The 22,756-nt window shown below is 42.7% G+C and overlaps 1 protein-coding gene across 5 annotated transcripts in view; it reads left to right on the plus strand.

Moving 5' to 3' along the window:
* Positions 1-22,756, plus strand: part of DNAH3 (dynein axonemal heavy chain 3) — a 208,830-nt gene that overhangs the window by 53,365 nt on the left and 132,709 nt on the right. For all 5 annotated transcript variants that reach the window (XM_037814725.1, XM_037814726.1, XM_037814723.1 and 2 more), the window contains 9 exons: positions 2,362-2,573; positions 6,351-6,442; positions 9,426-9,540; positions 11,487-11,603; positions 12,421-12,600; positions 15,237-15,373; positions 19,155-19,356; positions 20,496-20,588; positions 21,941-22,051. In XM_037814725.1, coding sequence (XP_037670653.1) covers positions 2,362-2,573; positions 6,351-6,442; positions 9,426-9,540; positions 11,487-11,603; positions 12,421-12,600; positions 15,237-15,373; positions 19,155-19,356; positions 20,496-20,588; positions 21,941-22,051 — 1,259 coding nt within the window. The remainder of the gene's footprint in view (positions 1-2,361; positions 2,574-6,350; positions 6,443-9,425; positions 9,541-11,486; positions 11,604-12,420; positions 12,601-15,236; positions 15,374-19,154; positions 19,357-20,495; positions 20,589-21,940; positions 22,052-22,756) is intronic.

Genomic DNA, 22,756 nt, shown 5'->3' on the forward strand with positions numbered 1-22,756 from the left:
TTGGGTTCGTTGATCTTCTCTATCCTTTTTTCTGTTATCAATGTCACTGATTTCTGCTATTATTATTATTTCCTTCCTTCTGCTTTCTTTGTTTTTATTTTGCTCTTCTTTTTATAGTTTCTTAAGATGGAAATTTATTAGTTTCAGAACTTTCTCCCTTTCTAATGCTGTAAAATTTCTCCTCTATAGTTGCATCCACAAATTTTGTTCAGTTCAAAATAGTTTCTAATTTCCCTTGAGACTTCCTCTGGCCCATGGATTATTTGGAAGTGTGTTGTTTAATTTCCATGTGTTTGGAGATTTTCCTGTTATCTTTTTATTATTGATTTCTAGTTCAATTCCATTATTTAATTTTATTCCATTGTATAAAGTGTCAAAGTAAACACCCTGTATAATTTCAAATCTTTTAAATTTGTTAAGGCATGTTTTATAAGCCAGGATATGGTCTGTCTTGGCCATATTCTATGTGAAATTGAAAAGAATACGTATTCCCTGGTTATTGGGTAGAGTGTTTTATTACGGGGTCAGGTTAAAAACCAGCCTTGGCAGTGCTAATGCTTTGCTTGGCATATCCCTCTGCATGTATGAGATGTGAGTTTGCACCTACCACATTTCCCTTGCAGTTGGTTTTAAAAGTATGGCCACAGGACACACAGTGTCAGCATCACCTTGGAATATGTTAGAAATGCAAAATTTTCAGCCCTTACCCCAGACCTGCTGAGTCAGAAGCTCTGGGGATGGGGCCCAGAAATCCATGTTTTAACAGCCATCTAGGCCGTTCTGATGCACAGTCAAGTTTGAAAGCCACTTCTATATCCTAGAGAAATTCCTCCTGGAATTTAGTTGGCACTCTTCCTTTGTTCCAGGAGAGATGCAGGGTTTCTTCTTTATTATCTGCCTTTGTTCATTTAATGGGGAATTAGAATAGGACTCAAATGCACATGTTGGCCTAGAAGTTGTTCTTTGTTGGCTTCTTGGGGCTGAAGCGTGATGACCTTGAGGAAAGATTTTGGCAATGTTTCTCAGAATTACAGAACTTCACTGTTGTTTCTTCCAGCCTCTGAGTTGACCATATTCACATGCTGCTGGGAAAATCACTACTGCTGTCTCATCCTTTAAGATCAGAGGTAGAGCTGCAGACTGCAGTCTTTGCCTCTGAATTGTGAAGTTAGAAGTTACCAAGGAGTATGGAGAAAGTGAATCCTATCTTCTTTTCAAACAGCAGTTCCTAAAATCCTAGAATCAGCCCAAGAACTTCCCTCTTGCTGTAGACATAGATAACTCAGCTCAAGCTACCTCTAAAGAATCACCTTTAGACTGGGAAAGACTCTGTCTCTCCTTAGCTTGAGTGCAAGTAACCAGGCAAGTCGCTTTACCTCTATAGAGGGGGAACAGTGAAGTAACATCGTTACCTAATTTAGTTATCCTACTGGTGAAGTCACACTGATAATTCAGTCAAACCCTTTCCTGTACAATCCACGCTGTTGTCATTTAGTACTTTTCCACTCTAACCTGGTGCCCGGAATAGCTGCTGGCTTGTGAAAGCAAGTCACTTTTCTTTTCTTCTTTTCTGTTTTTTAAGTTTTACTCTTTTGATTACTCAACAAAAATTTGGGTTGGTGAAACATGGTAAATTAATGAAGCTATATTTAGTCTCAGCATCCCTGAAAGAATAGTACTTCTGAGAAAATTAGCAACATCACAATGCAAGAGTTAATACAAATTGGAGGAATCCAAGGAGAAGCAGCAGCATGGAAATATTTGAGCTAAATGTGAAACCCAAATGCTAAATATTCCCATAAGAGAGAAGGGAGAGAAGGAAATTGAGGTTTTGGAGCATTTTTTAATGAGGCATTTTTAAGTAATTTATTTTAAAATAATTTCAAGCTTACATGAAAGCTACCAGAACAGTACAGGGAACTCCCATAATCCCCATTCTCCGACATTTCCTCAATTGTTAATATTGTTCTGCCTCTGTGGAGCACATGTTCATACTACTAAAACAGCATCTACAGCTAATAATTATGATTGACACTGAAATTGACATCCACTATATTCCAGGCATTATGCTAGACATTTTACTTATGTTATCTCTCTTAATTTTTACAGTCACCCTCCAAGGTATCTATTATTACCCCCATATCACAGATGATACAGTTGAGGCTTAGAAAAGTTCAGTAACATCCCCTAGATTTCACTGACTAAATGGAGGATTCAGAACCAGGACAACTCCAGAGCCTGTGCTTGTTCCAGTATATCGTGCCATAGGTGTCATTCTAAATTCAGGGAATTAGAAGTACACGTGACTAGTCTCTACTTGATGTTCTCATCCTCCCCTCATCCCATCTGCTTCTCTTTCAGGGCCGCTCTATTTACTGAATGCTGAAGAAATTGCAGAGGAAATAGGGATTATGTGGAAGACAATATATAAGTTGACCAAGACCCTTGCTGATGTGCCTGCACCCAAGCGCCTAGCGGAGAATGTGAAAGTCAAGATTGAGAAGTTCAAGCAGCACATTCCAATCCTCAACATTTCCTGTAACCCAGGGATGAAGCACCGGCACTGGCAGCAGGTGCCTATGCCCACCTCTAGCACCCCCAACCCACCCCTGGTCATGGTAGTCCCTTGGAAGGCAGGAAACATTACAGGGTCAAGTTTCTGAATGAGAAGCCACTTCAGATAGTAATGGGGCTGATAACATTTGAAGGAAAGGAATGGGTGGGATATGGGTTGAACTGGCTGCCTCTCCACATGAACAGGTTGACTCTTTTCTTTGGGGACCCCTTTGTTGATGGTTGTGTTTGTTCCCTGTCTCCTTGTCTGTTTTCCTAAGCCAGTGGCTGACGGGGGCTGCTACTGGTGCCAGGTGATTTCTGTGGGGCTGACTTTGATGTGGCGTTTCATCGGCAAACAGGCTGTGTTCACAAATAACTTCGCACCCTTGGAGTCTAAAAATGAGAGTAATAAATAATCTCCCTAAAAATAGGATTTTTATGAGCAGCTGAGTGTGAGGGTGATAAGTGCAGTGTGAACACTTAGCAGAAAAAGGAAAGCTCACTGAGTGTCTAAAAGAGTTGTCACATTCAAGGGCTGGCAACGGCCTTGAAACTTCCTCTACCGGGGATTTGTTCTGTGGGTAGGTGGAGATGAGATTGGCTTTCTGCAGGGCAGATTGCTGTCTGACTTGGCCCTTAATTTCCTCTCTTGGAACCATGGCCAGACTGAGGACATTGTCTTTGGAAGGGCCCAATCTGAAAGCACATGTATGGCCTTCAAGGAAAGGGAGCCCCCACCCAGTTAGAAGCATTTTGTTCTCCCTTGGAAGACAGAGTTCTTGATACACAAGAGATGCAGGATTTTTCTGTACAGAAGAGCCACTTTCAATTTCCCAGAAAGCCATGTAACTCAAGAGCTAAGGAAAGGTTGTAAAGAAAAGCAGTTGGGGGCAAAGTGTCATCTGGGTGGACTTTTGATCTTGAAATGCCCCAGCAGAGGGACTGCATGGGGGTAGCTGCCCCCGCACCTCGGTGCTCATAGGTTCCTTATGGGCCTAGCCTAACTAGAACTTAGGCCTGTTTGAGTGGTTAGGGAGGCTGAGTAGACAGATGGCCTCTGAAAGTGATAGATCTCTCCATGAGACAACACTATCAACACTATCAAAAGTGTTCTCATCAATGGCATTTATAAAACACTCCGGGACAGCTTGGAAAGTCATCCACTCTACCTGGGGCTTCCTCCATGACGATGCTCTGCTCACCACCTCACACGTGGGCACTCTGAATATCGCAACCATTCCTAGATATTCATAGAAGAACAGATTGGAAAAGATGTTCCCTAGAATGATAATAAAATAATAATAATAACAATAAAAGCTAAAAATAATTGAGTGCAAACTATACTAGGTACTGCATTGAGTGCTTTATGTGGATTCTCTCATTTCATCCTCTTAATAGCCCTGAGAAGTAGGAGCTCTTATTATCTCCATTTCATGGATAAGAAACCTGAGCCTTGGAGAAATTAAGGAAGTTGTCTTATGGTGGAGGGAATTGGAATCTAGGTCTGTTTGACTCCACCTAGAAGGGTAAAAAGGGGGCAATAATCAGGTCAGAAGGAGGGAGCAGGTGGTAGGGAACAGTGAACTGTAGGTAAGAGTGCAGTGTGGCCCCAGCAGTGAGCCTCTAAAGTGGAAACCAAATGAATTGAGCAGTTAAGAGTTGGGGGCAAGGGGGTTGGTGTTTGAAAGGCCACCAGTTACACCCAGGGGCTGCCCCCACTCAGAGCCCATTCCTGCCTGCAGTGTCAGTAACCCCACAAGACGCCCCAGGGACAGCACTAGGTTGCCAGGCTGAACCGTCCTAGTGCCTGATTCGGAAATCTCGTTTGCACAGATGCTGGCACTGACAGGGGTGTCTGAAGTCCATGCCACTTATAGCTCTCAAGGCTAGAAGATGTGGACCTTTTAGGGTCATGGGGTAGCTGTGCTGAGGTTTCTGAACATTTCCCAGAACATAAGCAGGAAAGGCTTGTGCCCTATATTTAGGGCACAGACTGCTGGTTTTGGCAAACAAGATAGCATTTGACCTTAGGGAGAAACTGCACTGCTATGTACTGGGCCTCTAGGATAGCACTGTCCAATAGAAATATAATGCGAGCCACGTATCTAATTTTGAAGTTTCTGGTAGCTGTGTTTTAAAAAGTAGGGTGAAACTAATTTTATGAATATATTTTATTACCCCCAAATATATCTAAAATATTATCATTTCAATATGTAATAAGTATAAAAAAGAGTAATGTGATATGTTACATTATATATTTCATACTAAGTCTTTGAAATATAGTTTTTATACTTACAACATATCTCGATTAGGACTAGCTGCTTTCAAGTGCTCAATAGCCATCAATGGCTAGTGGCCACATATTGGACAGCACAGCTCTAGGCTCTTACAATTAGAGGGCCAAGGGCCTTGTTAATCTCTGTAAAAATAAGACTACCAATCTCTGAGTCCTTACATGGGACAAGTAGTATCCTAAGTACTTGATACGGTTGTGTCATTTAATCCTAGAGGTAATCGTGTGTTGTTCTAAGCTGCACTTTAAGGTACTGGAGAATAAATGAGAGCCCAGGGCCACCAGAAACAGTTGTGCAGATTGTGCACTGCACAACTCTAGGGAATGCTATTTTTGTGGACTATAGGGTAAACTGTACTTTCTGGAATTGTGTAGTATACAACCTGCACGACTGTACATGGAAGACCTCTGAGAGAGATTAGAGTATGATGGATAGGTGCTTTGAAGTCAGAAAGAATTGGATCCAAGTCTCAATTCTGCCATTTATTAGCTGGTTGGCCTTGGACAAGATACTTAATTTCTTTGTCTCACTTTCCTTGTCTGTAAAACAGGAATGATAATACATTGGTACCTTCCTCATAGTGTTGAGAGAATGAAATAAGTGCATGAAGTTCTTAAAACAGTTGTCTGCTACATAGTAAGTCCTCAACAGATGTTAATTACTTATATTACTTCCATCACCCTGTGGACTTCCAGGAGTTCCCAGACTCCAGACTGGAAGCCATTTGAATTTGGCATTCACCCCTTAAATGCTTATTGATGCCTACTAAATGACAGGCATCAGGGACACAGGGCTAAACAAGACAGAACATGGCATGGCTCACATTCCTTCCTTTTCTGACATTCTTCTGTTCCACTGGGGCCGGAGAGAAACTAAATTGAGCAGGAGTTGAGGTTTTTCATGCTGCCCAGATCTCTCAGTCACTGAGAAAAGTTTTCAAAAGTTCTCAGAGTCTTCACTTAAGCCCTTTCTCTAGGAAATTTGCACTTAAAAGATAAGCCTAGGATAGCATTTAAACTAAAGGAATGGGAAAGTTCCAACAACTTAGCATGCTGGGGTAGAAGGGGGAATACTTTGAGGTAGGGAGCCTTTCCTCCTTTCTAGCATCCTCAGACCTGTGTACTCATGACTTCGTCCTTTCATTCAGCAAACACTTACTGCAGCTTCGATCATGAGCCCAGTTGTGTACTGGGCCCTGGGAGTACAAAAGCATGGCGACACTCAAGATGCCAACTTGAGCTCCAGGCTGCCACCCAAACCCTATCCAATTCAGTAATAAATAGCTACATGTGGCTATTTAAATTCAAATTAAATGAATTAAAATGAAATGAAATTTAAAAACCAGTTCCTCCATCACACTGGCCACATTCCCCAGTGCTTGATAACCGTATGACAGTGGCTACTAGTGGACATCACAGAGAACATTCTGTTGTCCCAGAGAGTGCTATTGGACAGCGCTATCTTGGACGATGAACACCTGTTTTCCTCTTTTCTTTGCAGATCAGTGAGATAGTCGGCTATGAAATAAAACCCACTGAAACGACTTGCCTCCTAAACATGCTGGAATTTGGATTTGGCAAATTCATTGACCAGTAAGGCTCATCTCTTCCTTTGGGAATTTTTTTTTTTTTTTTTTTTTTTTTTGGTCCAGGTATCTGCAACCCCACATTGATATGATTGGCTTCATATAAGGTTGTTTGGTTTTCTCTTTCTGGTTTAGTGTGACTTCAGACTTTTTAATCACCTTCACTTGGGCTAACTAGCTACTGGTGAGGCTTTAATTTTCAGCCACAGATCTGAAGATGGGTTATGACTAGAAAATTTTCAGAACCCATGGCTCCCAGAGTGTAGACTGGACAACTTGCATCTGCGTCTCCTGGAACTGGTTTGAAATGCACGTTCTCAGGCTCCACCCTGACCTGCTGAACCATAAATCCTGGGGGTGTAGCCCTGCAATCTGTGTTTAACAAATACTCCTAGTCAATGCTGTCTGATACAGTAGCTTCTAGACGCACGTGGCTTTTGAGCCCTTGAAATTTGGCTGATCCCAATTGAGACGTGTTTTAAGTGTAAAATACACACTGGATTTCAAAGATATACATGCTGGATTTCAAAGACTTATTGAGAAAAAAAGAATGCAAAAGATCTAATAATTTTATATCAATTACATGTGAAATGATAATGCTTTGCATATATTGAGTTAAATAAAAGAAGTTATTCAAATTTTTAAATGTAGCTACTAGAAACTTTGAAAATACATGTGTGGATCACATTATATTTTCTTTGGGCAGCACTGCTCCAGGAGATTCTGATGAACACTAGAGTTTGAGAACCCCTGCTCCATCCTGGGACAGATCAGGTCTATTCTATTCTAAGGTCCTTCCTGGCCGCCCAATCTCTCTGCCGCCTCAATGCTCCGATGCCCCCCAATATCCCATTACTGTCCCTCTTTAAGAAGCAGGCCTAGAGACCCATGCATTTTCCCTGGGTTTAGGGTATTTTACTAAAGGGCTTCCTTTTCCCCAATAAGATATTCCCAAGAAACATCACCTGTTGAACAGTTATGCTGCCCTCAATATTTTAAATACATTAATACATTTATCCATCACAGCAGACCAATGTTCCAGCTAATAGTAGTAGTCTCATTTTACAGGTGAGGGAATAAACTGAGCTTTGGAGAGCTTCAGTAACAAGCCAGCAGTCACAGCTAGTAACTGACAGAAACACAATTTGAGAACAGGCAGGCTGGCTCCAGAGCCTTAACCCTTTTCTGTCTAAAACACAAGCCCATCTACAGAGACAGAGACTGAGCTGACACGTGTCTACTCTGCCTCTCTCTGTGTCAGCGTGCTGGCCTGTGACCAACCCAGAAGTGGTGATACTGCAGCCAAGTTTTTTACCTACCTCTGTGTGCCTCAGGTGTCCTTACCTCTCAGGTGGGAAGAATGATAGTAGTTAGGTGACTGGCACTGTTGGAAGGGTTCCTGAGCTAAGGCATGTCACGTGGAGGGATTTAATGTCAAGGGACTCAGCCACTACCTCTTAGTGAGGAATGATGCTCCCTGGATCCCACCCATCTCCATCCCACACTGTTTTTATTACAGCTTTATCACAGCCCACAGTTGATGAGCCTCTCCAACATGTTTAGGCGAGGCCATCTCCTGATACATTGATGGATTCCCAAACTGATTAACCCCTCCCCCATGCAGCCCTTTGCCTTTTAAGTCGTGCCCTTGAGTGGTTCATCACGTACACGGTGAGCATCTGTCTTATTTAGTTATACCAACAACCCTGTAATATGGGTAGATGGGGACCCCGAGGCCTGTCAACTGGCCTGGCTGAGGCCACACAGCCAGTGAGTACTGGCGGCCAGGCCGTGGGACGCCTCGTCTCCTACCCACCTGGGATGGCACCTGCCTTTACTAGTTAATTGCTCCCCACATGCTGCCCACTCATTTTGGTCATCTCGAAGAAGGCAGCCTTTAGGGGGATGACCCTACTGCTGACGTCTTGATTGGTCATTGTTTGGAATTATCTGTGCCTAGTCTGCCTCCATTCATGAGGCTAAATGAAGGATCCTCTATTCTCTGTAGTTGGTCCCCTATTTGGCTGAACATGTGGGAACTGTGGGAATAATAACAGTTGTTCCTTCTGACAAAAAGGGGAGAAGGCACATAGTAGGGGAAGAAGGAACACCAGATTGGGAGTCAAAAGAACTGCTTTCTAGATGTGGTTTGACCACCTACCAGCACTGTGTCTTCGGACACATCACTTGCTTCCTCTGAGCCTCCGTTTCCTGACCTGTAAGTAAGAGATTAGACCAGATCATCCCTTCTGCGTTCTGGGATGCAATGGAAGAACAGCACTGAGGCAGAGGGAATGGCTCGCTACTTCTCCTTCCAAGAACTTTTCTTTCCAACTCTTTACCCACACAACAGGTCTCCACATGAAAGCAAGAAGAAAGGAATTTGTCTTCCCCTCTCCTCCCTCTCCCTTTCTCTGGAACCAAAGGGCTGTAGGTGGGTGGACCAGAGCATCAGAAAAACTCTCAGGTGTCTTTGAAAAGGGGAGGGAGCCAGAAGTGGAATAAAAGCCATCACATAAATTAACAGAAGTTCAAAGTCTGAATAAGAAATCAGCATGTGAACAAGTAAGGAATAAGTAAAAATGGAAAGAAGAGGTCTTGTCTTAGAGAACTGTAAAACAATGGTTCTCAGCTAGGAGAGATTTTCCACCCCCAGGGGACATTTGGCACCATCTAAAGATGTTTTTGGTTGTCACAAGTGCCAGGGATGGGGGCAGGGTCAGGGTCAGCTAATGGCATCTAGTAGGTAGGATGCTGCTAGATGTCCTACTATGCACAGGACAGCCCTGCACCACAGAGACTTATCCTTCCCAAAATGTCATCAGTGGCAAGGGTGAGAAACCTTGCAAGACATTGAAGGTAGCTGACAAATCTCAGAGTAGGTTAGTAAACATTCTGGTAAGGGCTTTTTTAATTTCTCTTAAGGCTGAAATGAAACTCCCCCCTTTAGCCCGTTTTCTCAGCCTCCTCCTATTGTGTTTTATCTTCAGGCTGGAGCCCATTGGTGCAGCGGCCAGTAAAGAATATTCTTTGGAGAAAAACCTGGAGAAAATGAAGTTGGACTGGATCAACATGACTTTCAACTTCATGAAATACAGGGATACTGTGAGTGTGACCCTAACTGCCCAGCTCCCTGAAAGCAACCCCATATATTATGCAGATTACAGAGTTGATTCATTCAGAATTGTAGGGAGTCCAGGAGGGCTAATCCTTTACATCTTGCTAGTTTGCTCCTGTCTCCTCTTCCTTCCAGTCACCAGCAGAGGGATGCATTTTCAAAGGGTCTTCTGAGCCAGAGCAAGAAGATTTCTCAGAGCTGAGAAGCCTCCTGAATTCCCACCTCCCTGGGAGGCCCCAGGGTGGTTTCCAAAGCCCCCAGATCCCTCAAAAGCCAAGGGCCTAGGATAAGGCTTCCTAAGTGTTCATATGCACAGGAATCACCTGGAGATGCTGTTAAAGTGTAGGTTCTGCAGTTCTAAACAGCTCCCAGGTTGATGAAGCTGTGGTGCATGGACCACACTTTGATTAGCAAGGGTGTAAACTTAGTTCTTTTCACTGGCACTTGTAGAAAACATGTGAGTTCATGCAGTGCATGTGGAGGTTATAAACTGGAAGTGTTCACTCAGCTGCATCTATGGTCCAGCTTGCTCTTTGGATGGGGCGTGAGGATGTGTTTGCTGCTCAGCATGCACTGTAAATCACAAAGGGAAGAGGCAGAAAGTCACATCCTGCAGACCATCGGCTCTGAAAGCTGTGCAAATCAAACCTGATTGTACAGTGCAATCACCTGGGAAGCTTAAAAAAAATCCCAATTGATTCCTCTTGGCCCTTCCGCCCCCAGAATGCCTGGGTATCCTCTGGTTTTTCTAATGTGCAGCCTGGGTTGAGTGCCAACATCCTGAAGACTTCTGCCACCCCCATCCTCCTAGCTGCATATGACCCTTTTGTGACTTCTTTCCCCTCCAGTTTCAATAATCCTGATGGATAGGAACTATCAGTTGGATAAGAACTATGATGAGCCCATGGGAGGGGGACGCCTGGGTTAGTTACTGGGCCTCTCCCAGGAAGACCAGGCCACTGTAGGTCTCAGAACCAACACGCTTCCTCTACCTGAAACTTGGTGCTACATGATCTCACTGGCTTAGCCACTGTAGGGACTGTTGAGCTGAAGTGAGGATTTAAGCAAGAGTCCTGGGAACAGCTCAGTTACACCTGGCTAATCTTCAGAGTTTCTGCCTGTGGTGGCAAAATGGGAATTAACGTACCACTTTATTAATCGCTGGACAAGCCTCCCAATGCAGAGCCTCTAGAAAAAAATAGATGAGAGAATATATTCTAGACCCTATTTACCCAGAGAAAAACCAGACCTGCCTCAGAGAGACAGACCCTTAGGAACTTGCTGGTCACATGAACCCACCAGGGAACGTGCCATCCACAGGTAACCCTACCTACCAGCAAAATATGGCCTACAAACGTACAGGGCAGAGCTTCCCAGACTCCTCTAGGCCAAAAGAAATACATAATAATTCTGTGTATTAAGTAACTAGGTCCAAAACACTTAATTATATATGTCCTATCAACGTAACAGCTGTTTGAAAAAACTTATATACGTAAGTTGAATTAAAAAATAATATGTATTTTAAAATACAGTGATTTACTGTGCATTTGCTGCAGTGCCCCAGGGCACCTCACCACACCATCTGGGAAACAGGGTCTAGGCCTAACAGTCAGATTAGCAGCTGATCCCACCTGAGGCTGAACCAGGAAAGCAGTGGGCAGCAGAGCAGAAGCATGGGGAAAGGGCCAGAACTGTTCCTCTCCCGAACAGTTGCAATTTGCTTGTCTGGCCTTAGACCACATTTGATTTCTGCAAAGGAGGTAGAAAATAAGTGTCTTTTAAGAACGCTTTCAAGGAAGAAAACAGAAATTCCATCCCCTGCAAGATAGGCATTCCTGCCCTATTGGGGTGGAGAGTTGAACCATGAGCCCTTGGGCATCCCTATGTAAAGTGGGGATTGCATGGTTTTGACAGGGTGGTTGTGTCTTTGCAGGACACAAGTATCCTGTGTGCAGTTGATGACATTCAACTGCTGCTCGATGACCACGTGATCAAGACCCAGACCATGTGTGGCTCTCCATTCATCAAACCAATAGAAGCAGAATGCTGGGTAAGAGGAAATGAGGTTGAATGTTTTGTGATGTCCCATTAACTCTGGGTTTCTCTGAGGCAGGAGGTTTTCAAGCTCAGTTTACAAGGAAACTCACTCTCTACTGACTGGAAAAAAGTTAACATAAAACTAAAAACAATAACCATCCAAGCACTTTTAGCCTTTGGAACAGTCTGCCAAAAAAGAAGTTGAGAAATTTTGAATGCATCAAATATAAATACATTTGGAAATTATGTGAATATCCTATGAACTACAGTATTCTGGAATGTAAATTAATTGAGGGCAGGGATCTTGGTTGCCTTTGACCATTATTTGTGAGAAGCAGCATAGGTTTAAGGCAGACTCTGGAGCCAGACTGGTTGGGTGCAAATTCTGGCTTTGACACTAATTAGTTGTGTGACCTTGGACAAGTTTCTAGAACTGTTGTGTCTCAGTTTCTGCATCCACGAGGTGAGGTTGTAATAATATCTACTTCTTAAGGCTGTTTGGAGGATTAATTGATTTCGTATACATAAGTGCTTTCAGAACAGCACTTGGCACATAGTACGCATTTTATGTATTACTATTATTATTGTTATTATTACTATTCCCCTAGAATAGGGGCTCCAAGAGGACAAGGACTCTTGTCTGTTTCATTCATTGCTTTATCCACAGTGCATAGAACAGTGACCAGAACATAGGGGGCACTCAATAGGTATTGTTAAACAAATGAATGAATGAGCGAATGAATGAATCCATCCATCTACTTTTTTGATATGTGGGTCTGTAATGCAGCGTGGCAGACTAATGATTCAGATATGAAATACTAACTTCACAGAAGTGGGAAGAAAAGCTAGTTCGTGTGCAGGAAATTTTGGATGCCTGGTTGAAATGCCAAGCCACCTGGCTATACCTGGAACCTATCTTCAGTTCAGAGGACATCATAGCCCAGATGCCAGAAGAGGGCAAGAAATTCGCCATTGTTGATGGTTACTGGAAATCAATCATGTCCCAAGCGGTAAGTTTCTGCTTCCTGGCAAACCTCACTAGCACGTGGGATGCCATCCTCATTGTGCATCATCATCCTGTTCCTTGAAACTTATATGTTTCAACTGAATTTTTGCAAATTTAATATTTTTATGTCTTTTTTCTCATTTCAAAAATTATCATTGTTATTAAAAATTCAGACATAGAAATATATAACATAGTAGAAGACTTGAAATCCCGTCTCCCTAGAGGTGATTATTAGCAGTTCGTATTATTTAGCCATCATTTCTAATGAGGTAGAAGGCTTTATTTGCTACAAGATAATTCAATGAACTGTTTAGAGATTGAGAATCCCTTTAGAATTCAAATAGTTATCCACATTTAGTCACTCAGTCATTCGACAAATGTTTATTCAGTACCTATGATGACTCAGATGTCTTCATAGGAATAAGAAAATATTTGATGATGGCTGGAAGATGATTTCTGCCTTCATAGATTTCACTGTCTTGAGAGGAGAAGGTCAGACAAGCTTAGGTGAATAAGAGCTATAACATAAATATATGCAGTTTTTAGAATACAGAAGAGTGATTTCATTGTCTGGGAGGGTCAAAGAAGGCCTCCAAAGGTGGTGAGTTTGGAACCAAGTCTTAAAGGATGAGAAGTTCACAAGGTGTACAAGGGAGAGAGTGGCATCTGTTAAGAGGCTCAAATCTTTTTCCTTTTTTAATTCAAGCATGCTTAAGTTGGGGCATACTTATAAAGAATTTTGTCTTAGTTTGTGAGACTGCTCTGACAAATACCACACACTGGGTTGGCTTAACAACAGACATTTATTGACTCACAGTCTGAAAGGCTAAAGTCCAAAATCTAGGCAAAAGCAAGGCCATGCCCTCTCTCTCTGGCTAAGCCAACTTGAAAGGTGAAATCACTGCCCTCCCCCCTACGTGGGATCAGACACCCAGGGAAGTGAATCTCCCTGGCAACGTGGAATATGACTCCCGGGGAGGAATGTAGACCCGGCATCGTGGGATGGAGAACATCTTCTTGACCAAAAGGGGGATGTGAAAGGAAATGAAATAAGCTTCAGTGGCAGAGAGATTCCAAAACGAGCCGAGAGATCACTCTGGTGGGCACTCTTAGGCACACTTTAGACAACCTTTTTTAGGTTCTAAAGAATTGGGGTAGCTGGTGGTAGTTACCTGAAACTATTAAACTACAACCCAGAACCCATGAATCTCGAAGACAGTTGTATAAAAATGTAGCTTATGAGGGGTGACAGTGGGATTGGGAATGCCATAAGGACCAAACTCCACTTTGTCTAGTTTATGGATGGATGTGTAGAAAAGTAGGGGAAGCAAACAAACAGACAAAGGTACCTAGTGCTCTTTTTTACTTCAATTGCTCTTTTTCACTCTAATTATTATTCTTGTTATTTTTGTGTGTGTGCTAATGAAGGTGTCAGGGATTGATTTAGGTGATGAATGTACAACTATGTAATGGTACTGTAAACAATCGAAAGTACAATTTGTTTTGTATGACTGCGTGGTATGTGAATATAGCTCAATAAAATGATGAAAAAAAAAAAAAACTAGTGACAAAAAAAAAAAAAAAGCAAGGCCATGCTTTTCCCCCCAAATATATAGTATTCTGGTGCTGGCTTACCCCAATCCTTTAGGGTCCTTGGCTTACATCTTTGTCTCCCATCACATGCCCATGTCTCTCTCCTGGTATCTGCTTTTCCACTTTCTGCCTACTTCTGGCTTCTTCCTGTGTAGCCTTCTCTTAAAAGGCTTACCATAGTATGGATTAAAATCCACTCTGACTCAGTTAGTGCCACCTTAACTAATAATAACATCTTCAAAGCTGTTTACAAATAACTTCACACCCACAAGAATGCTGATTAAGAACATGTCTTTGGAAGGAGGTACTTAATTCAGTCTGCCACAAATTTGTCTCAAAGGAATTTATATGCCCTGGTCATTTGCAGGAGTGAGATAAGTAGGAATTTATATCAGCCCAGCCAGTGGGACCAATTCTCATTTTGCCCTGTTTCTACCATCACAATATTAGTTAAGTTTCTTTGGTTGTTAACGGAAACCTACTGGAGGAAGCTCAAACAAAAAGACCAAATGGTTGTCTCATGGAACCCAAGGACAGAAATGCAGCCAGGCTTTATAAAGGATGGATCTAGAAACTGGAAAGCTATCAAGAACTCAGAGTGCACTTTCCAGGCCTCTAATCTCTACTCCTCTTCTCATGCCTGCTTCAATCTCTCTCTGCAGCCTGGCTTGCTCTGCCACTCAGTCACATGGTTAAAGAAGGCCCTCACACAGGTCCAAAGTCCCCTCGTGCAAAAGGCCATCTCAGACTAGCATAGAATGTCACATTCTTAATTCCAAACTCCTAAAAGTTAGAATATAATTGGCTCAGTTTGTTTCAGGTGCCCAACCCCAGCCCAGTCAACCATGGCAACAGGAACAAGGTCAGGCTGCACAAGCTTGACTGCCAGGAATTGACTCCCATGGAATTGAGGAGGCAGTTAGGGGAGCAGGGGGTCATTAGTTGATGGGCTGGCCACATGCTCAATGACCAATTCCAGAACTTGGGATGATGTTAGTGTCAGAGGTGAAGCTCATGATGATTCTCACTCTTCTTAATGGAACCCAGGTGAAAGATTCCAGGGTTCTGATGGCAGCAGACCAGCCAAGGATGTCTGAGAAGCTTCAAGAAGCCATCCTTCTGTTGGAAGATATCCAGAGGGGGCTGAATGATTACTTGGAGAAGAAGAGACTATTTTTCCCCAGGTATTCAGTGTTCTTTTGTTTGAAGTTGCCACCTTGACCTATATGTCAGTAGAATCACATTTTTCCTACTGTGGATTGGCTTCTACTGGTCTATCTTCATATTCCCTCCTGTTTTTCCATCCCCCAAGAGACAGCAGTCAAAGGTGAGGCATATATTCATGTCCTTGTTTAGAGTGAGATTGAACGGACACTAGTGGAGACTGAATCCACTCTTTAACCAACAGTCATAGTCATTTCCCCAATTAAGGTGGTAGAGTAGTCATGATCATAAGCCTGGCCTTTGTAGTTAGTCCTTGATTCATGCTCTTCCACTTATTAATCATGAGAACTTCAGCAAATCTCTCTGAGCCTCAGGTTCTCTACTGTAAAATAGGGATGTAACAATGGCCCCTACCTCATATATTTGTAGTACAGATTAAATGAACATGTAAAGCATTTAGCACGTAGACTGTGTTTAAGAAATATCCACTAATTCTTTTGTCATCCAATTTTCTAGTTTCTGGTATGTTTGTAAATGTTGGATTCTTTTTCCATAAGAGTCAATGTTTTTCTGTGTAAAAGTCAAGGTAGTCTAGAGGGCTAGTTCCAGAAAGGATAGTCTCCATTTCCAATAATCCATTCATATTTAATTCACCATGGATGATCACTCTACATGATTTAACTCCGATTAGGATGTAGGTTTGATCCTAATTTGCCTTTTAAAAAATTAATTTTAGTATTCTCTTATATGGGGACAAAGTGAGCTCCCTGCACACGTTCCCTCTTTCTCTCTCCATATATATATATATATAGTTTAGGACTAAGAAATGTCCTTGGTGTCTATTTAGTGTGTCATTATCCAGCAGATCTTTTTGCAGTGATTTGAAGCACAAAACCTGGGAAGAGATTAAACTGAGTGTTCCATTGGCTTCTTTCTCCCAGGGTGTTTCTCTCTAAGCATCTAGGGGTTCTCTCTTAGCATCTCCAGGGCAAACTCTGGGCTTCATCTCTTAGCTTAGCATCTCCAAATGTCCTTCTGTTTGCTTCTTCAAGCATCTCCAAGTGTCAGCGTCTGTGTCAGCTCTTGAGCTCTCTTAAGTACTCCAGTGAACTAATCAAGACCAACCCTGAATGGGTGAGGTCCACACCTCCATGGAAATAATTTTAGTCAAAGGTATCACCCACAGTTGCGTGAGTCACATCTCCATGGAAACACTCAATCAAAAGTTTCCACCCTAATCAAAAGACTAATAAGTCTGGCTCACAAGATTGCATTAAAGAACATGGCTTTTCTGGGGGACGTCAAATATCCAAACCCCAGCACATTTCACCCCCTGGACCCTAGAAATATATATTCTTTCCAAAGCAAAAATGCATTCATTCTACCACAATATAGATAAGTAGAAAGCCTTAACAAAATCAGTTACAGCCATGGTTTGTCCTAAGGCAACATTCTTCTCTGGCTGTGGACCTGTGAAACTCAGAACAAGTTATCCGCTGCCAATATACAAAGGAGGGACAATCATAAATCATAAATGTTTCCATTGCCATAGGGAGAAATTGAAAAGAAAACAGGGGTCATGGGACCTAAACAGTTCTGAAAACCTGCAGGGCAAACTCCATTAGATTTCAAAGTTTGAGAGTCATTTATAGAATGATATTTTCTCCTTGGGGCTTGAGAAAGCAGGAGTCCAACCTTTTCCAAGGGCCTTTGTGGCAGCTCTTTTCTCTCCAAATATTAGGATGAGTGCTCCAACATATCCATGCATTGGGGAGACCACCTTGTTCTCGGCCCCACCCTCCACAAACATCAGGGTGCCACCAGACTCTCTGCCTCTCCAGGGCAAAGGCTCTCCCATCTCTGAACAGTGGGGTGATGGCCAGGCTCTGCCCTATGCCTGAGGAATATGTTCCACCCTCTCTGAGACTTGGGTGGCAGCACTCTTCCTGAGCATCGAGGTAGAAGGCCTGCCCTCTGCCTCTGGGGCAAACTCACCCTTTCCCCGCTCACCCAATCCTCCTCTCTCCTTGCTCAAGATTTCTTGGCTCCAGACCTTGGCTTCCATGATTCTGCCTTCTCTGAAGAAATTTTTCCTTTAATCTGTCCCTTTTCTGTCCCTTTTAGTCCAGACTGACAGTGGTTCTCTATATACTGATCACACAAAAAATTTGTTGGCTTGGCATGCAGCACACAGGGGTCAAAACCATCAGACAATAGGACTTCTCCACAAATCCTTTCTGGATAACTCTGTCTCCAATCTTGGCTTGTACAGAAATGGCTGTCAGATTCCATGTTTGGTTAAATCCTCACATGGGGGAGAATTTTCCAGACCATCAGTTTCTGGTTTCTTTGTACCCAAGAGTTCAGTTCTCAGCTTGTCTCTTTCCTCTCACATTTTACTATAAGCTGCAAGGAGAAGTCAGGCTGCATTTTCCACATTCAGTTTGGAAATCTCTTCAGCTAAGTATCCCAGCTCACAGCTTTCAAATTCTGCCTTCCATCTGACACTAGGACTCAATTTTGCCAGATTGTCTGCCATTTTAAAACAAGGATCGCCTTTCTTCCAGTTGGCAATTACACATTCATCATTTCTGTTTAAGGCCTCATCAGAAGTATCTTTAGAGTCCATATTTCTACCAACAGTCTATTCAAAGCAATATAGGCCTTTTCTGTCAAGCTCCTCACAATTCTTCCAGAGTCTTCCCCTTATCCATTTAAAAAGCTCTTCCAACATTTGATATTTGCAAACTCAGCAGCACCCCACTTCTCTGGTACCAAAATCTGTTCTGGTTTGCTTCTTTCTCTCAGTGCACTTCTCTCTAAGCATCTAGGGTTTCTCTCTTAGCTTCTCTGTGGCAAACTCTGGGCTTCATCTCTTAGCTTAGCATCTCCAAACATCCTTCTTTCTGCCATCTCCAAGCGTCTCCAAGTGTTGGCATCTGTGTCGGCTCCTGAGCTCTCTTAAGTACTCCAGTGAACTAATCAAGACCCATCCTGAATGGGCAGGGTCACAACCTCTGTGGAAATAATTTAACCAAAGGTATCATCCACAGTTAGGTGAGTCACCTCTCCATGGAAACACTCAGTCAAAAAGTTCCACCCTAATCAAAAGACTAACAAGTCTGGCCCACAAGATTGCATTAACAAACTTGACTTTTCTGGGGGACATAATATATCCAAACTGGCACACTCAGCAAATCCCTAAAGTGTGGGCCACTATGCCCATTCCCCCTACCGTTTTCTAATAAAAATATTAATAATAGCCAACACTAATAAAGCACTTACCATATGCCAGGATGCTTCTGTAAGTACTTTAAACATATGAACTTATTTAATCCTCACAAAAACCCTATTAGGTTGGGAAACATTATTATTGCCTTTATTTTATAAGTAAAGAAACAGTAACTGCCCAAAGACATAAAACTGGTAAATGACAAAAATGGAATTCAAACCTAGTCATTTAACCTCTCTGGGCCACATCTTCTCCGTAAGTTAAACACACACGCAGAGATAAGAAAATCTTAGTATTTCTTTATGCACATTTATGAAATAAAATTAAATATTCTCAGCACTTTTAAAATGCTATTGATAATCATATATTTTAAATTAATTTTATCTTAAAAATAGAGCTAAATCATGCATTTAATTTAAAATTATACAAATGTATTAATTAGTACTCTTACGACTGTTGAGCCTTATTTGTTATCACACATAATGGAGATGGAGGGGAGCATCACCTTGTTGGAAATGGAAGCTCACAGAAGAGATTCCAGTTGCCATCTTCCCTTTGCTTTGAAATAGGTTCTTCTTCCTGTCAAATGATGAGCTACTGGAGATCTTGTCAGAGACAAAGGATCCCCTCCGAGTCCAGCCACACTTGAAGAAGTGCTTTGAAGGAATTGCCAAGCTGGAGTTTACAGAAAACTTGGAAATTGTGGGGATGATCAGCTCAGAAAAAGAAACTGTTCCATTCAAACAGAAAATCTACCCAGCTAAAGCCAAAGTAACTCTCCTTATCCACTTTTGGTTCTTTCTTCATAACAGAGAAAAACAGAAAGGGACAGAGCATATTAGTTAAGGACTGGGACTCTAGTTCCATGGTGCCTGGATGTGAATTCCAATTCTATGACTTAACAGCTGAGTGACTTTGGGGACATAGCTCAATCTTTCTGGGCCTCAGTTTACCCATCTCTAAAATGGGGGTTATACTACAATCCAAGTAACATGCTAAATTTGTGGAAGGTATTTCCATGAAATTTGATGTGGAGGCAGTAGTAGGAATTAGGTTCGGACAACTTAGACTGTTTATATTTCCATGAGCAAAGCCCAGCTAAGGTTGCTCCAGTCAGATAGCTTCCTGGGGCACCTGTTTTTAAAGGTCAATAAAACATCATGGAATCAATGAGAGATATGATGCCAATTAACTCAGGGTTTCACACATGTCCTTATATAACTGCACAGCATTCTGGAGTGGAAATAGACAAGCACTCTTCACCTCACTTCACTGACCATATTTGCCACCCACACATACATATAAGCTGAACAACTAGGGGTCCCGTCACCAAACCAGATTCCAGCTAGCCGACAGCTACGGTTTTGGCTACAGTTAGCTGAAATTCTAAAACTAAATTACTTGCTGCACATTCACATGACCCGTAGAACTTTAAAAAAGACATCCCAATGCCCAGACAAATAAATCCCCTACCAAATAAATCAGAACAGCCGGGGGTGGAGCCAAGAAGCCATGTTTGTTAAAGTCTCCTGATGATTCCAACGCACAGCAAAGTTTGGGAACCACTGGAATAACGCATGAGTTAGAACTGTTTGTTAGAAATGAATGATTGATTTTATTAACTGAAATTTAAACAGTTTTGTTTGCCTCCCAAGAAATGGTCTGTTTTAGAAAATGACAAGAAAAAAATGCATGTTAAAGATCCCCTAATGACTCTACAAGGTGTAGGCATTCTAGAATACAGTAAATAAATGTAAAGCAAATAGTGAAAGAAGATTAGCTTGAAGGGGTGCTGAATCTTTGGCCTTCCTTCAGCCGTGTCCATGTAGAGAACTGGGCTCTACCTGCCCCCTAATCCCTGCCTCCTGGCCCTGGCTAACTGCTGTTGCTTCTCTGTCTTTGCCTCACAGGGCATGGTGGAAAAGTGGCTCCTGCAGGTGGAGCAGATGATGCTCACCAGCATGCGGGAAGTTATTAGACTTGGGATCGAAGCCTATGCTGAGGTAAACAAGAATCGGGATACACATTGCTACAGTCATGGACACTTTGGGGAGAAGGCTGAACAGATCCGTTCTATCAGCCCTCCACCAAAACCCACCCCTCTCTTGCAGAGGGGCACCTGACTCCTCTGTGCCTCTCTTTCCTTTCCCTGTAAATTCTGGGGGAATGAATTTATATCTGGTGAAACGTCCACGGGTGGAAGCAGCAGGTAGGAAAGAAGGCGATTAGCCAGGACCCTCTGGTTGCTACGGGCCAGTCCTTCCTGTGGATGGGAATTGATGGCTCAGGTCTCTTTAGAGCCCCTTCCACTGAAGCATTACCCCCTCTAGGTTTTTCACTGACATTATACATGCCCCAATGGCATAACTCATTAGGCTCCCAAAGCTTTAAGGGGAAACAGGTACTACATAAGACCTCAGAGAAAAGAACCTGTCACACTAGCCCTTTAGTCTGACCCTAGCAAGGTTAATGTGAAGCTGGCAGAATATAACTTTATGCCATCACCTCTACTTTATGTACCTTTTCTTCCTGATTTCAGCCCTGAACTCCATTCCCAGGACCCCTTCCATCAAACAAACTATTGCTGACTGATGTTGCTGTCCCTCCCTGGTGGTAGTGTTTGCATTGCAAATGAAAGGCCAATCCTTTTTCCGATGATAAACTCTAAATCAGAAACTCAATTAAAGAAAAACAGCTATGTTTATGAAATTACTTCATGGAATATATCTGTAGCAAGGCTCAGCACACTTTTTCTGTAAAGGGCCAGATAGTAAATGTTTTCAGCTCTGCAGGCCACACGCCCCTATCACAGCTATTTAACTTTATCTTTGTCCAGCAAAAAGCAGGACTTACACAGGCAATATGTAAATGAACAGGGGAGGCTGTGTTACAATACAACCTTATTTATTAAAACAGTCTGCAGGTCAGATTTGACCCTCAGGCCACAGTTTGCTGACCCCTGATCTCTAGCTAAGAAAAAAAAAGGGTGGGGAAGGTCATGACTAAAAAAAAAAAAACCTGAGGCTTAGCACTGCGATATTATGTAGCCATCAAAAAGAGCAGTTATGAAGACTTTCTGAAAACAGAACACAACCTCAGTTTTAAGTATGTAAAAGTCCCTGGATGAGAGCAGGGAAAAAATGCAAAGAACTGATGGGATTGTTGGTGGTTTTTGTCTTCATGAAATTCAGGGAAGGAGGCATAAATCAGTAAGACCAGAGATTTCAGGCCTTGTAGCACCTGAGGTGGGGGAGGATTTTGTTTTCCTGGTGGAGGGTGTTTCTAAACCTTCACTTTAAATCACACATGGCCAAGATGAGCTGATCCTACAACCCGCCTCACTGTGCTTTCCCAGGTCCCGCGTAATCTCTGGGTCTTGCAGTGGCCTGGCCAGGTGGTTATCTGTGTCTCTTCCATCTTCTGGACCCAGGAGGTGTCCCAAGCCCTGGTAGAAAAGACCCTTCCGGTAAGTGAGCCTGTCATGAAGCTTGCAAAGAAAATTCAAGTATCACATTAGGATTTCAATGACGTATAATTCGAGTAGCCATATTTTCTAAAAAAATTAATTCTCATTGAATGTGGGATGGAGAATTTGGGATTGGGGCTGTCCTGGAGCTCTATTGTGGAGGGACTTTCACAGGCCTTGCCAGACAGAAATTCTGGGCAGCAACATTCTGAGCCTCTGAGAAGTAATTGCCTTTTCTGATTAGCCAGTTTGCTTCCAGGGGTCAAGCTGGCAGAATTTCCGCCGACAGAGAGGGCACCCCCACCCCCCGCTTTCCCCACCAACCCCAGTCTTCTTCCTGGACCTAGAGACCACCTGGTCCTGCTTTTCTCTTCTCCTCCACCCGACCCCCTTCTGACCACCCCATTCCCACACAAAGCCACCCCAAGCCCTTCTGAGAGTATTCAAGTGCCTGCTTATCTTCAGACCTGTCCTGAGCGTGAATCCACACACATATTTACAGTCAGTTCCTGCCCTTGTTGCCAATGCTTCACAGTGCAAGACTTAGGTAGACTTGGGTTCGAATCCTGATACGTTCACTTGTCCGCTGTGTGACTGTGAGCCAGTTACTTAACCGAGTCTCAGTCGCCTTGTCTATAAATGCAAGTAATTGTAACACCATATCTTATTATTGTGGGATAGCTAAATGAGATGCCAGTAAATTGT

This window comes from Choloepus didactylus, chromosome 21 (genome assembly GCF_015220235.1).
Source record: "Choloepus didactylus isolate mChoDid1 chromosome 21, mChoDid1.pri, whole genome shotgun sequence".
Taxonomy (NCBI): Eukaryota; Metazoa; Chordata; class Mammalia; order Pilosa; family Megalonychidae; genus Choloepus; species Choloepus didactylus.